The sequence below is a fragment of the Bubalus kerabau genome, chromosome 21 (genome assembly GCF_029407905.1).
Source record: "Bubalus kerabau isolate K-KA32 ecotype Philippines breed swamp buffalo chromosome 21, PCC_UOA_SB_1v2, whole genome shotgun sequence".
NCBI lineage: Eukaryota > Metazoa > Chordata > Mammalia > Artiodactyla > Bovidae > Bubalus > Bubalus kerabau.
The window spans coordinates 52,623,873-52,639,155 of NC_073644.1; the positions used below are offsets into that span (position 1 = coordinate 52,623,873).

General features: G+C 53.8%; 1 protein-coding gene across 2 annotated transcripts in view; it reads right to left on the minus strand.

Annotated features, from left to right (window-relative positions):
- The window catches only part of MYO5B (myosin VB), a 333,083-nt gene that overhangs the window by 26,359 nt on the left and 291,441 nt on the right, over positions 1-15,283 (minus strand). The window contains exons 27-30 of one of the 2 annotated variants that reach the window (XM_055559253.1): positions 12,070-12,135; positions 10,148-10,390; positions 9,206-9,306; positions 2,566-2,643 (exon numbers count right to left, since the gene is read on the minus strand). In XM_055559253.1, the coding sequence (XP_055415228.1) occupies positions 2,566-2,643; positions 9,206-9,306; positions 10,148-10,390; positions 12,070-12,135 (488 nt within the window). The remainder of the gene's footprint in view (positions 1-2,565; positions 2,644-9,205; positions 9,307-10,147; positions 10,391-12,069; positions 12,136-15,283) is intronic. The other variant, XM_055559254.1, reaches the window with a different exon arrangement.

A 15,283-nucleotide genomic window follows, 5' to 3' on the forward strand; every position in this document is an offset into this window, starting at 1 on the left:
CTCTACCCAAACGATCAGTTCCCACTTTGTGCTATAAGTGAGCTTACGGCCAGGGTTCTCTGCAAGGTCTGAGAACCTCTGCCCCAGCCCCAGGCTGGCCACCTCATCTGGCAGGTGAGACCACTAAAGCCAAGACAGGTCTGAGGCCACGTCCCAGGGCAGGTCGGGCAGGTGTCCTGATGCGTCATCGGGCTGTGCCTTCTTCACTCCATTAATAAATTAATTACATATCAAAGCACATCCAATTTCCACTCCCAACCCAAAATAAAGCAAACGTCTAGATGGGGCAGGAATTTGATCTTACTCCAAAATAGCCGTTATAATACAAGCAACAGCTAGTATTTATTCCATGCTTCCTCCATGCCAGGTGTGTGTACAGAGTGCTTCATCTGCATTTATTCCTGACAACAACCTGAGAAGGAAGGTCTGATTCTGATCCACATTCTACCAGTGAGAAAATGGAGCCAGACGTCACGTGGCTCACAGGTGGGGACAAGTTTGAACCCATAGCCAGGAGACATGTGGCCGAGAGAGCCAGCCAACCTGAACTTTCTTTTGTCAATGAGAGAGGCTCTTGGTGCTGTTCCAGGACCTCTGTGATGTCCTTGGCAGGCAGAACTCGGAAGACGGTGCTCGAGGCCCTAGGTTCCTGGCCCAGCCCTGGCTTAGCATCAGGCCGAGGATGCTGGCATGGCCCTCACCCAACTTTGCTGAGCCTGTTTTCTCTTCTGGGGAACAAGGCTGAGGACCTCCGCCCCCTCTACTGTTGGCAGTCTCAGATGTGTGATGCTGTGCTAAAGCCGTGAGCGGCCGCCCACGTGCTGGCAGCAGATGTGGGACATGATGGTCAGGCTGTGCTGCTCTGCTGCTAAGTCATGTCTGCCTCTTTGTGAACCCGTGCTCTGCAGCACCTCCTGTCCTCCCTGTCCCTATTTCCTGGAGTTTGCCCAAATTCATGTCCATTGAGGCAGTGATGCCATCCAACCATCTCATCCTCTGCCACCCCCTTCTCCTCCTGCCTTTAATCTTTGCCAGCATCAGGGTCTTTTCCCGTGAGTCGGCTCTTCACGTCAGGTGGCCAAAATATTGGAGCTTCACCATCAGGCCTTCCAATGAATATTCAGGACTGATTTCCTATAGGATTGACTGGTTTGATCTCCTTGCTGTCCAAGGGACTCTCAAGAGTCTTTTCCAACACCACAGTTCAAAAGCATCAATTCTTCAGGGCTCAGCTTTCTTTATAGTCCAACTCCTTCATCTATACATGACTACTGGAAAAACCATAGCTTTGACTAACACAGACCTTTGTTGGCAAAGTGATGTCTTTGCTTATTTAATTACACTGTCTACGTTTGTCTGGGAGAAGGCAATGGCACCCCACTCCAGTACTGTTGCCCGGAAAATCTCATGGACGGAGGAGCCTGGTAGGCTGCAGTCCATCGGGTCGCTAAGAGTCAGACACGACTGAGCGACTTCACTTTCGCTTTTCACTTTCATGCATTGGAGAAGGAAATGGCAACCCACTCCAGTGTTCTTGCCTGGAGAATCCCATGGACGGAGAAGCCTGGTAGGCTGCAGTCCATGGGGTTGCACAGAGTCGTACACGACTGAAGCGACTTAGCAGCAGCAGCAGGTTTGTCTAATCTCCTGTGCTAGGCTGCTCCCCCAGGGCTGATGGCCGAAGGGCAGGATTCAGACTCTGGTAGCAAATGGAACGAGGTCCACATTCCGGACCTTCCGTGCAGGCAGCAAGCTCCTCACTCCCTACAAGCCCCAGTGTCCTCACCCCACAGGCATGAGGCCAGACACGCTGACACCGCAGCACACTGGGGCCGGGCCACTCAGCCCGGGTGAGCTCCAAGCAGTTACCACGATGGGGACTACCACGTGTGCTGGAGGGCAGGCTGCCCGGAGCTGGGCCAGCAGCACAGATGTAGCCAGGGCTCTGGGCTGATCTGCACGCAGGATGGTCAAAATGGAGCATGGAAGCAGCAGACTCAGGAATCCCAGAATTAAATTTCCACCGTCCTAGAGAGCTGAGGAGCCTGGTAGGCTGCAGGCCATGGGGTCGCTAGGAGTCAGACACGACTGAGCGACTTCACTTTCACTTTTCACTTTCATGCATTGGAGAAGGAAATGGCAGCCCACTCCAGTGTTCATGCCTGCAGAATCCCAGGGACGGGGGAGCCTGGTGGGCTGCCGCCGTCTATGGGGTTGCAGAGTCGGACACGACTGAAGCGACTTGGAGGAGGAGGAGGAGGAGGAGAGAGCTGAGAGCCTGCTAAGCAGATTAACTAACCCCATCTGTTCCTTCCCCCACAGAATGAGGGAGCTGGGCCGGGTGGTTTTCAAGGTTCCAGTGAGCCATCAAGAGCCATTGTCTTGATGCAAACAAGCAGCCTCCACATAAAGTGACAGACGGCGATGCAAGGGGCTTCCCTCTGACACTCCTCCCTGCCCTACCCCTGTGAACTGTACCCTTGCATCCTCTCCAGCTGAAAAATAATCAAGCATAGGCACAAGCAGGCAGAACAACAGACACGGGAAGAAAGACACACGTTTGACCTGGCAACTTGCTTTAGGCCTTGGTAGGCCAAGCCGAGCTCTCCATCTTCATTCAAGTAGCCCCAATCCTCAGTCTTGCTAGAAATAAAGGACAGAAAAACAGGGCGTCCAGTGTAGATAAGGAAGAGAGAGAGAGGGCAGCAGAGGGCCGGGGAAAGGGAAACAAGGGCAGCCAGGCTTGGAAAGGCAGGAGGGAAGGTTCCAGAATGCCCAGTCCCCCTCCTACCCCTCACATCACCAGGATCTGGGCTCCTGCAAACATCATCTCCCTCCAGTCTCCCAGCTTCCGGTCACTGTCCTGAGAGTGGCTCCCGCGCCCTCCCGCGGGGCCTCTGATGGCCCCAGGCCAGAAGGCCCACTGCTGAAGGCAGAGCAAGAGGGTCAACTTGTTCCGATGACTCTGTGAACCGCAGCAGCACGGGCTGGGTGGAGGCGTTCACCTGGGCTCCCTCATCGTCCCTCCCTCTACCAGAATGACCGGGAAAAGCAAGCGCGAGTCGGGGAGGCCAGGCAACGGGGCAGGGAGGAGAGGACCCGCGCGGGGTGGACGGTGCAGGCGACGAGCACGGGCTGACTGTGCGGGGCGGGGGTGGTGGCCTCCTGGCTGTCAGATCCACGGAGCCACAAGGCCACAGCCGTGGGGACCCCGGCTCCGCGAGGACAGGGGAGGAGATGACCTGTCCTGCCTGTGTGTCAGCGTGTGGCCCCTTCCTGTCACTTCTCAAGGGCACAAAAGTATTAACTCATCTCATCTCCTGCCCTCCCTGCAGTCTGGCATCAAGAAACAGCTAACAGCAACTTTGTGACCGGCATTGTGAGTAGTGAAATTTCTCCCCTTGACCTTGGGACCGGACTGCATCGCTCCAGTTTACTCAACTGGAAAAGCAGGAGGGCAATACCTCCGAGTTTCTAGCTCTTTGTCCTCTCCGTGTGCCCTGTGTTTTCCCAATGCCAGCCAGGCAGCTCCGAGAAGGGAGGCACGTGTCACAGACTCTCCCAGCATGGACTCCCCAGCCCTGCCCAGCCCAGGGCACGCACGAGACCCTCGAAGGCCGGCAGCACCGGGTGGCGGGCAGCAGGCAGAGCCCTGCTGTCCCCATCCAACTTCGGCCCCTCCGTCCCTGTTCCCAGAGGCCCCTGCTCCTGCGGGCTGGACCCCAGAACCCTGGCAGGAAGAAGGAAGTGGGAGCTGTGTCCACTCTGCTTGCGGTCAAGACCAGCAATCTTACTCTCAGGAGATGACAGTCGTTCCCAGAGCATTTCTGTTCGTGGTTGGCCGCCAGATGCCCTGTTGGCCAGGATGTGTGTGAGGTCTGGGGGGGTGCAGCTACTTGTCACATCTCCCCCGCAGCCCCCAGCTCCTCCTCATGAGGAAGGGCCTAGCCCCGGCAGGGCTCGTGTGGGCCGCCTCCCGGGCATAGCTGGTCACACCCAGCACAGACCCGACTCTGCAGTGTCCGGAACTAGCCGAGGGAGCGCTAGTGATAGGCAGGCTCCATGGCCTCTGCTTCTTGCCCACGCTTGCCTCCCGCCAGCTGGGTGTGTGCCCTGGGACCTCCCCGAGTCAGGGCCCAGCACCTCCCCCAGGCCTGCCTTCCCCAGATCGTGCCAGCTCCCCGCCCCCTCCCCAGCTGACCCGTGTGTTCCACTCCCCCTGCACATCCACACGTGGCCTGGGCTGTGTGAGGTGGGCAGTCAACAGCGTAGGCCTTCCCCTTCTCGGGTGTTAACCCTTAGCACTGAACACGGGCCTTTTGGTGGCTGCTGTGTTAGTGGCTTTAACCCAGAGGGCAGGTCACCGGCAGGAACTCCAGGCACAGTGACGGCCAGCGTGGGGTCAGGCCCAGAGGTGGGCACAGCGTCTATTTCTGAAGGGGCCCCTGGGGATCCCCGACTATCTCATCTCCACACGGGTGGACACACCAAGGGGGAGGCTACCTGCCTGACACTGACACCCGGGCTAGAACCCAAGGGCTCCTGGCCTTGCTCTCAGGTCCTTTCCTGGCTGGGTCCTGCAGACCCCGAGGAGGGGCTGCCAGGCCTCAGAGGGTCCCTTCACCCCTGCAGCTCCCAGGAGACCCCCTCTCGGGGAGGGGGCCACATGTGCTGCTGAGCCCTGCGGTGAGGAAGGTCTCATCCCTCATTCTTATAACACACCAGGCATAGGGCAGAAAGACTGGAGTAGAGAACCATGCGGCCCAGTCATCCACTGAGCTCCGGAAGTCAGGCACTCGAGTAAATTAAGAACCACTCAACCAGCTCCAGAGAAGGCAATGGCACCCCGCTCCAGTATCCTTGCCTGGTAAATCCCATGGACGGAGGAGCCTGGTGGGCTGCAGTCCATGGGGTCGCTAGGAGTCGGACACGACTGAGTGACTTCCCTTTCACTTTTCACTTTCATGCATTGGAGAAGGAAATGGCAACCCACTCCAGTACTCTTGCCTGGAGAATCCCAGGGACGGGGGAGCCTGGTGGGCTGCCGTCTCTGGGGTCACACAGAGTCGGACACGACTGAAGCAACTTAGCAGCCGCAGCAGCAGCAGCAGCCAGCTCCAGGCCTGTCTTTTGTTTCCCATGAAGGGGCCTGCCTCCCCTCCTCCCACACCGCTGGGCGGGGGCGGGTGACGAGCTGGGGAGAGAGCGCCACCTGGTGGCTTAAGAAGGAAAACCCCAAACAAGCTCACAGGAATTGACTTCTTAAATGTTATAAGTCCTTCATGTCGCTTAATATCAACCTACATATTCCTGATGCTGGGCAAGATTGAAGGCGGGAGGAGAAGGGGACGACAGAGGATGAGATGGTTGAATGGCATCACCGACACAACAGACATGAGTTTGAGTAAGCTCTGGGAGTTGGTGATGGACAGGGAGGCCTGGCGTGCCGCAGTCCACGGAGTCGCAGAGAGTCGGACACGACTGAGCGACTGAACTGAATTGATATTCATATGTCTCACTGTGCTGAGCCTTGTTCCCAAAGAGGCCACACACACACACGAGTAAGAGGCAGGCAGAGTCCCCGAACACAGGAGGTGGCAAGACATGGCAGCCACTCCCCTCGGCTAACAAGCTCCTACCTGGGCTAGCCACCCACACGCCCGAGCCTGTTTCTTTAGGTGTAAAGTGAAAGTGCTCAGCTGACTTATCTGGGAAGTTTCTTCTAGATCTATAATTACACAACCTAAAACCGTAAAGTCGTGCACCAGGAAAGGCCTGGGATAATATGACTTTGCCTCTGTGGAGACTGTGGAAACCAGGACCTGACCACAAGCCCTTGGTCCAGTGTAAGAGCCTGCCGTCCTGTGAACAGAACAGGCGTGGTTCCTGCCAGCTCCGAGACACTCGATGTCCCAATTCTACAAAGACTGCTTTGTGCTCCGTCTTTAGTTCCCACCCAGACTTTCTACCCCACTGCCCAGGAGATTCTGGGACCTCTGAGAAATGGGAGATGGCTCCCCAACACCAGAAGCGAGAGGGATGTTGAGACCACAGACAGGCCTGGCCATGCAGCAGGGAACTGCTTGTGGACACGTATGGTTATGCCGTGGAATCGTAGCAAACCGTGCTGATGGCTCAGGGCCAAGAGCGTTTGGGGAGCGTTAAGGAAAACACTGAGAGCTTCCAGCCAGGAGCAGCCGAGCTGGGTCTGTGAGACAAGCTGAGCATAATCAAGTTCCCCTTCTTCACTCTGCCCAGCAGGAGAGCTTGCAGCTGCTGGGGCTCCAGTCTAAAGGAACCCTAACTCCAAGCCCCAACCCCACCCCAAGGAGGCTGCACAAGCCCCTGCCTGGTGGGACAAGGTCTCCACTCTCCTGCACAGGCCCCTTAGGGGCTGACATCCCCCCACCCCTGCCCCCCAGCTGCCCAAGCCCAGGTGGCAATGGCAAAGCTGCTCTCATGCCCAGGGCTCCGGGCATTTCCCGGCACCTGCTGGGTGGAGGGGGCCTGCGAGGAGGTTTCCTGGGACCTGAGGAAGGGTCCAAGAATGCACCCTGAGTCCACCACCTTGGCAAGGTGTGGGTGGAACTTGCCAGCAACTAAGGGAACCCGTTCCTGGAGCCAGGTCTGAGCCCTGGCCACACCCCTGCCCCCTGCAGCTCTGTGACCGCCCCTCCCCCCCAGCATGCCCAGAGGCCAAGCCAGCCTCAGAGCAGCAGGAAGCTCTGTCTCCCAGCCCTCTGATGGACTTGGCTCCAGACAGCTCTGAAAAGACAGTCTCTCCAAACACCAGCCTGTCTGTGGCAGCCCATCTCTGGGGCACGGACCAGCCCTGTCTTTACTCTTGTTCTGCCATTTATAAAATGCTGATAACGATGCTGGTTTTGTCTGAATTCCCCAGATGTGAAAATGAGAGTGCGTCTGGAGACAGACGTGCTATGCCTGTTTCTGTGGCTCTTCTCGGAGCAGGTCCTCAACACTGGCTTTTCGACCTACATTTGAGGACAAAAGACACAGTTGGCAAAGATCAGAAAAGTAACTCTATAGACTATGACAGTTAGCAAGTGAAAAGGTTCTGAACTTGGGGACCAGTGCTCTTGGAGGGGCTGTGATCAGGTTGGGGGTGTGTGTGTGTGTGTCTACATTCTCTCTGGAAACCTAAGAAAAATTCAGCGTTACGAGTGTAAGTTTTTCTAGGGAGAGGACAGACTTTCCAACCATGGAACTCCAAAACTGTCCCTGCATAATACAATTTACATTTAAGCCAGAACACACTACACCACAGGAAAATGGTAGGAGACCGAGAGCAACTGTGCCTTCAAAGCACCTTTGCTGGAAAGGATGTGCTTGCTGGCTGGGCCCCAGCAATCAGATCCCAATCCTCTGGTCCTGCCCGCCTGCCCACTGGTGTCCTCCCTGACCGCTGGGACTCACGAAGAAGACTGACAAACCCACTGACGTCCCTTCCAGGCACTTGGAGAACTGGTTCCCCTGGCTTCCCCTCCTGGAGGCAGCGGCTCCCTTCTGTACTTAACTCCGTGTCACAGGCTCTTAGTTCCCTATTGTACCCTGGGCTTGCTGGGTATGGAATTATTTTAAGATATAAGAAAAGCTATTTTTATTTTATCACCATCATTATCATTGCTGTAAAGGAAGACGAATCCAGGGTATTAAGCATGCCCTGGGAAAACCTTGACTCGGGACTTTGACAAACCATCTGGATGAATAAAAAGGGAGATCAGAAAGATATTCCCGCTCCGCCATCAGGACCAAGCTCCCTGTTTTCTTCTTTCTTTTAAAAACATTTTTTTTAAATGTCATCTGTGCTCCTTTTTCTTATTCATCTCATTTCTTATCTTCACCCAAGATAATTTAAAATGAGTAAATCTTGCCTGCAGTTTTGGCATGCAGAAATTCACTTTCATTTTCTTTTTTCCTTCCTTTATGGAAAAGAATTATAGCTCTCTTGAAATAAATGGTTTCCTTCTGGGGGCCTGCGAGAATACCTTTACCTTCGTATCGCCTATGCAGTCGGCTGTAAGCAGCCCAGCCTGGGCATCAGGCCTTTCGCCTTCCACCCTGACTCAGCTACGGGCCTGCTGTGTGGCCTGAGCTGCTCAGCTTCCTCATGGGCGGAAAGAGGAGCTAGATGAGGAGTCAGGGCATCAAAGCCCTGGGAAGTCCTCACGTCATTCAGTGACTTTCCTACCAACGGTTCACCACGCATTCCCAGGGCCCCCTGCTGACAATTTCCGCTTCCTGCAATTTTGAATAAATGCTTAGTGACTGATCAACATTCAGGGAGAGAGAAAGGTGGCCAGGGGAAAGGGCCAGTTCCAACTTGACACAAGCGCCCAGGGAGGCAGAAGGAGGCAGAACTACTAACAGTTTCTACACCGACACTGCTAACCGCACGCTTTCCCAGGCAGCACCGCTGAGCTACACTCGACGAACTCGCCCATCCCGGTCACCGTGCGGCAGGCTGCCGAGACTGTCCCCAGGTCAGACGGGGAAACGAGCGCTGTCACTCAAGAGCTGGTGAGCAGACAGATCCTCCGTGCACCCTCTCCTGTGCTCGGGTGTGCTACCGCCAGGGCCCTGCTCCACCCTGGTCCTCTGCCTCTCTCGGCCACTCTCTTTTGCCTTAATCCTGGGTAGCTCATCCTTGAGGGGGAACCAAAGGTGGTCAGTTCACTGAAGTCCTGGGAAATCTCTTTAGCCAATCTGGCAGTGGTCAGAGTCTCCCATCCAACCTCTGCAGGGCCTGGCGTGGGTTCCATGTCTTAAATGACAGGGCACGGGGCCCACCGTCACATTTGTTCACCAGCCGGGCTGGTGAAGACGGTAGCACGGCAGCAAGCAGCTGCGGCAGGCTCCCTGCTACCACTCAGGCGGGCTCACTTGACGCCTGTTCCCGTTTCTACAGAAGTCACTCCCGGTCAGGCCTCCCTCTGCTCCTGTCAGGGCTGCTCAGAGGATCTGGGTTCTAGATGCTCCAGGGGTGTTCACTGGAGTCTTCCTGACGCTAACAGCGGGCTACTTCAGTGCATGGGACTTACCGACTCCGCTCCTCCCCACTTATCTCCCATAATAACCAATACTGAGCGCATGGTCAGTGCCTGAGGAGGGGTCTCACGTGCCAGGCTGGGCAGGGCCCCTGCCTGATCGCCTCCCCCAGGCGCAGTCACTGAGAGGTGGGGTTTACCTGTTAGTCTGGCAGACCCCGTGATAGGCCTCAATGGCATCTTCCTGATCCACGTGCTTCTCGCTGTTCGGCCAACTGGTTCGGGCATTGATGTTTGGCTCCTAGGAGATCCCCGATTAAGAGAGAAAGAACTCTGGTTATACGAATAACTGTCATGAAATGACTTCATACACAGAGGTGGAAAAAAAATGAGTCTTTGGGAAAAGATGAAGGCCCAGGAAGACTTCAGATAACAGGAGTTAATCCCTGGCAGGAATGAGATTTTAGAATCACATGGGGAGAGTCAGGGAGCAATAAGGCCTGGCTGTGAAAGACAGCGAGTGCAGAGCAGGGGGGCTGGTACGATGGGGTGGAGAGAGGCAAGATGTCCCTGGAGGAGAAAGCTCCCCGAATGCAGAGGACACAGCTGAAGTCTGTCCCGGTGTGACATCCCCCACAAATAGTGCTGCTCACACACCTGCCCCACCACACCCTAGGCCCATGCCCAGGGCAGCCCAGGCGGCCCCTGGCCCCTCCATTCCTGCTCCTCAATCTGTGCAGGAGGCGGAAACATTAGGAACAAATGCTGCATTTGACTTGTCACCCTGGGAGGCTGAGAGAGAGAGGAAAGGCTTTCTCCACCTAGGTAACAAAGTAACAAAGGACAAGACCTAAGGTGAAAAGGCAGGCCAAGGGGAGCTGCTCAGGCTGTGGCCCAGGTGCGCTCTGATTCTGCCCCTCCTTCCTTCTGAACGTGCTCCTATCGAGTAACTTCAGAAGATTCTAGAAGCTTCCAGCAAAGTCTCCCATGAAGTCATGCTGGGAGGACAGCAGGTAGCTTGCTCTACTTTTAGAGGCGACTCTAGAGCAAAAGACTCTGGTCTTGTAGGTTGAAGACCCTCCTGGGTGAAGACACCTAAGGAAAGCACCTCTCCCCGCACTGGCCCGTGGGCCCCTCCTCACCGAGCCCTTGCCCGCCAGGCGGCGCTGGTCGGCGCTCACGATCTGGGTCCGCAGGATGAGAACCTCCTCCTTGCGCACCTCCAGCTCCTCGTTGGCCACCCGGAGCTGGTTCAGCAGGAGGCTGTAGCTGTCGGGGGTGCCGGCGGTAGCTGGGCTGTGCTCCGAGGCTTGGTCGGCCACGGCTTTCCTCAGCTCGTTCAGCTCATTCTTCAGCTTCTTGTTCTCCGACTCCAGCTCCTGCCTCTGGGAGGCGGCCCAGCAACACTCTTGTCACTCCCTGGGGTCAGGGCACCCTTCCCAGGAGGGCTTCCTCCTCCACCACCTTCCTTAATCACCAGCCTTGCCCGCCTGGGAAGCTAACAATAACCTTCCCATTTTAATGTCGGGCCACAGAGAGGTTCTGACTATGTCAGCAAGAGGTCAAAGTCTGGGCCTGGACTTGAAACCACAACCCAAAGTTATTGGTACTAAGGATCCAACATGATACCCCTACTAGGGTCGCATTCCTCTAAGTGATTCAGCAGGGTTCGTATTTCTAGATGCATCCAGCTACAAAATCTTTCTTCATGGAAGCACTGGGTTAAAGTTTCCACATGTTAACAGAGGACTTCCTGGAACCCTAATATGTTAATATATTTTTTGACTTTACAAAAGAGGATATATAATGATAGATATCCTAACCCTGATGGCTCAGTCAGTAAAGAATCTGCCTGCAATGCAGGAGACCCAGGTTCGATCCCTGGATCTGGAAGATCCCCTGGAGAAGGAAATGGCAACCACTCCAGTATTTTTGTCTGGGAAATCCAGTGGACAGAGGAGCCTGGTGGGCTATACCCCATGGGGATCATGAGAGTCAGACACAACTTAGCGACTAAACCACAACATCCTATATTTATTTGTCTAGAGGGGCCTCTCTGCCCCCATCTTCTAAGGAGCATCACACGGACTGGTGTTTTGGAGAAGAGACCAAGAACATTGGTTTGGTCACACAGAAAGCCACCAACTGCCAGTGCTAGCAGAGAAAAAAATTGCCTATGTACAGAGCCAAGAATACTATTGAAACTCAATTTTGGAATGTATTTAAAATTTCAAGGCAAAATATTTAACTTTGTGTTTAAGATGAAGTCAGGCAATTTAAAGTCTGATAATTTTATATAAATTGCTGACAGGGTCCTGGAATACATGGAATTCAAAGTTTCCCAGAGAAAACCAAGAACATGGATAAGCGGGCATTGGTTGCACACTTGTTACAGAGCCATAGGATCACAGAGCTGGGAGATCACTGGGCATAACCCCTTTCCTTAATGAATGAGGAAACTGAGGGTGGAGCAGAGAAAGTGAGTTCCAAGGCTGGTACAGGGTCCTTCCCACCACTCCACTACCCACGTGGGCATTTCTCTGTTAACTCTCAGTAGTTTGTACCAGAACTGAATTTAACTGAAGGACACCTAGTTGGTGTCTACAGAGAACTGGAGAATTGTTTGGTGTGGAAAACTGGCAAATTTTGGGCCGGGGGTGTTGTATAGAGGGAAAATTTCCTATTAGCATATATAGTTTCGTGGAGGACGTCTGTTAGTCGCTCAGTCGTGTCTGACTCTTTGCAACCCTGCCAGGCTCCTCTTATCCATGGGATTTTCTCCAGGCAAGAATACTGGAGTGGTAGCCATTCCTTTCTCCAGGGGATCTTCCTGACCCAGGAATAGAACCCAGAGCTCCTGCATGGCAGGCAGATTCTTTGCCATCTGAGCCACCATACAAATTTTCCCTCATATTGAAGATGAAGAAACAAACGTAGGAAGAGGAAACTGTGCTGATGGCCCCGCTTAGAGCAGACGGGAGCTCAGGAGGCTTTGCTGCCACCCAAGTCATCACCAGGCCTCCACAGGGGCAGTTCAAGGAAGCTTGTCTTCCAAGAATCTTACCTTCAGACTGTTGTAGGCTAGATCTGCATTCTGGTCCAAATCTGAGTCATTGCTTGGTTGTTCCGCCTGTGTGGATAACGAGGCAGAGAGGTGAGCACGGGCCACAGGCTGGCTGCTCCCTAGGAGGACCTCCCTCCACGGTCAGGAGGGGCTTGACCCTTCCTCGTGAACCCAGCACCCTCACCCTCCATGTGTCCGTCTCCTCTCTGCCTCCAAAGTGCAGCTTCTTACCATAGGCCACCACAGAGCTCTCCGTAAATAACCCCTCCCTGCCTGCCCACATCCCCTACATAACTTCGTTCACATGATCTTCATGAGCACCTACAGGTTGAATACAAATCATACTGTTATGGGTTGAACCATGTCTGCTAAAAAGATACACTGGTCCTAACCCCTGGTGCCTGTGAATGTCACCCCCTTTGGAAACAGGCCGTTGCAGATGTGAGCAGGTCAAGACGAGGTCATTAGGATGGTCCCTAGTCGGATATGACTGGGGTCCTTATGAGGAGGAGAAAAGAAACCCACACAGGGAAGAGTGCCATGTGACCTGAAGATGCAGGCAGAGACTGGGGTCATCTCCCAAGAGCCCTTAGGAGAGTACTGCTCTGCTGACCACTGACTTTTTGACTTCTGGTCTCAGAGCCATGAGGGAATAAATTCATGTTGTTTTCAGCCATCTAGTTTGTGGTACTTTGTTTCAGCAGCCCTACAAAACTAACACCATCAGACTTGCGTGCTTACTAAGAAGGTTAACATAATAATTCTGTACTTATTATGTTGACGAGCTCCTCTTCGGTTGTTTGGGGGATGTGTGTGCACATGAACCGTTTTCCCAACTAAGTTACTCTGAGCACCTTGTAGAGAAGTCTGCTTCCTCCAGGTCCTTATAAGAACCTACGACAGGCAGTGAGCCAGCTGGCCCATGCAGAGCACTGTGGATGCGGTCTGACATCACAGCTGCACCCCTGGGATTGTCAATGACAACCACAGGAATACTCGCCCATTAGGACTCAGCTGAGCCAATGACTCTTGGAATTGTCTGGCAGCTCTTGGACTTGACTTGTCCACTGAGAAGGGGTAGACAAACCTCTGTAAAGGGTTAACTGCTTGGGGTGATCTCAAGTAGTGGGTGACGGTCCATGAATGAGAGGGTTTAGGGAGTTAAACCTGACAGAGCTTAATTAGATTATACATAGTGCTGGCAGCCTGAAGTCCAGCTGTACACAGAGGAGGTGTGTCCCAGGCTGGGAGGAAGGGGCTGGATCTGAGCCCCTCCTGCAGCCCCTTTGAGGTCAAGGACAGTGACACTGGCTCCACGGTTTCCAGCCTGTGACCTGGGAAAGCAGCCTCTGCTTCGTCTGCCAGCATCCCCAGGGGTGGGGCTGTGACCACTCAGGGTCAGCTTATGACTTGCTGCCCTGGGGAGAGGCCTGCGCTGGTGTCCTAATGCAACAGGGGTTTGCCCCACACTGAGAGCTTTAGGTTCTTGGAAAACGGAGATCATCTATGCAAAACCTGAAGCGCTGTATTAACGTGGATTGGCAGTTATGTTTCTAAGTGGACCGCCCACTGGAAACCCCCTGGTAGCCAGGCCGGAGGAGAGGGAGCAGGGGGGATGGGAAGTCAGACACACCGACTGGCTGTCCTAGAGGGTCCCCACCATGGCAGGCTCAGTCGCACCCACGCTGATAGACTCCCTATTGTCTTCCCTGTCATTCCACATCCAGAGCCTGGCCTCTCTCTGGAGCTGAGCCCGGGGCCATACTGCTCCAGAATAAAGACCCAGGTGGCTCAGAATTCCTCCGGGGACCAAGGGCAGACCCCAGAACATGCTCTCAGAAAGTTCAGTTTCAGGGTTTCTGCAGAGATCCCATACTCTCCCCTCCCTACTTCTGCCTTCTTTACTGAATTCTGGCAGAAACAAGGCCATTCTTCTTAAGCAGAGATGCTCCATGCACATTCCAGGGCTCTGAGCCAAACCTGTGGTTCTAACTCTTGCTCAGTGATTATTTTTTAAGGAGAGATATACCCTTTCTGAGTCTACCTGGTGGCTCAGAGGGTAAAGAGTCTGCCTGCAATGCAGGAGATCAGGTTGGATCCCTGGGTCGGGAAGATCCCCCAGAGAAGGGGATGGCCACCCTCTCCAGTATTCTTGCCTGGGAAATTCCATGGACAGAGAAGCCTGGGTGGTTACAGTCCTTGGGGTTGCAAAGAGTCCTTGCCTGGGAGATTTCATGGACAGAGGAGCCTGGGTGGTTACAGGCCATGGGGTTGCAAAGAGTTGGACATGACTGAGCAACTAAATCACCACCACCACCATACCCACTTTCTCTGGTGTCAACACAAGCAGAAGTCTGAAAGCCCAGATTCTGAAGTTATCTGGCAGCCCTGGGGTGGGGAGCCTGCAGAGTGAGCCTGCAGGGGCAGCCAAGCGGCCAGGAACTTCCAGGTCAGGCCTGGTTTGATGTCTGTGAGCTTTTCATCTATTTGATTTGCGTGCGCCAGTCAGGGCAGCTTCTCTCCTAATTGAATGAGTCATTTATAAACCTAATCCTTTCACTCTCCATTCTGCATCTAATCCACCTGAGAGATTTAAATCCATCAGCAAGATTTACCTCCCCACTTCCTGCTCAAGAAAAAGCCTAGGAATTTACCAGCAACACAGATCAGCGTCTGTATCATGCTTGATTAGAAAGGTAGTCGGATGGGGTAGGATGGGGGTGGGGCTGAGGATGCAGGGAGCGGGTCAAACCCCACAATGGACAATCAGGGAATGAAAACAGACGCAAGGCCTTCCACAAACCCACTATGAGGTCAGCTAATGATGTGATCCTTGCAGAATGGCCTCGAATCCCATCAGAAGTGGTTCTTACAGCAAGTGGCGGTTACCTCTGCATCACTGCTAACAGCAGTGGACTCTCTATTCCTACAGTACCAACCTGTCTGTACTCAACCTGGCACTTATTAAAAATACCACCAATGGTATTTTTCATTTTTCATCTATGTTATATCTGGTCCAACTGAACTAGATTACACATCCCTCAAATTTACAATCTAGTCAATCTGTGAATTTCTCTTTTGCTTGAATTTCCCTCATTTAATAAACATTCAACACATACAATGAGTCTGACACCAGCACAATGCTGAGCGCTGCATAGGTGCCCGGTAGGTCCATAGATAGAGCCATACATCTGTAGACACGAAGGTTTCAAGA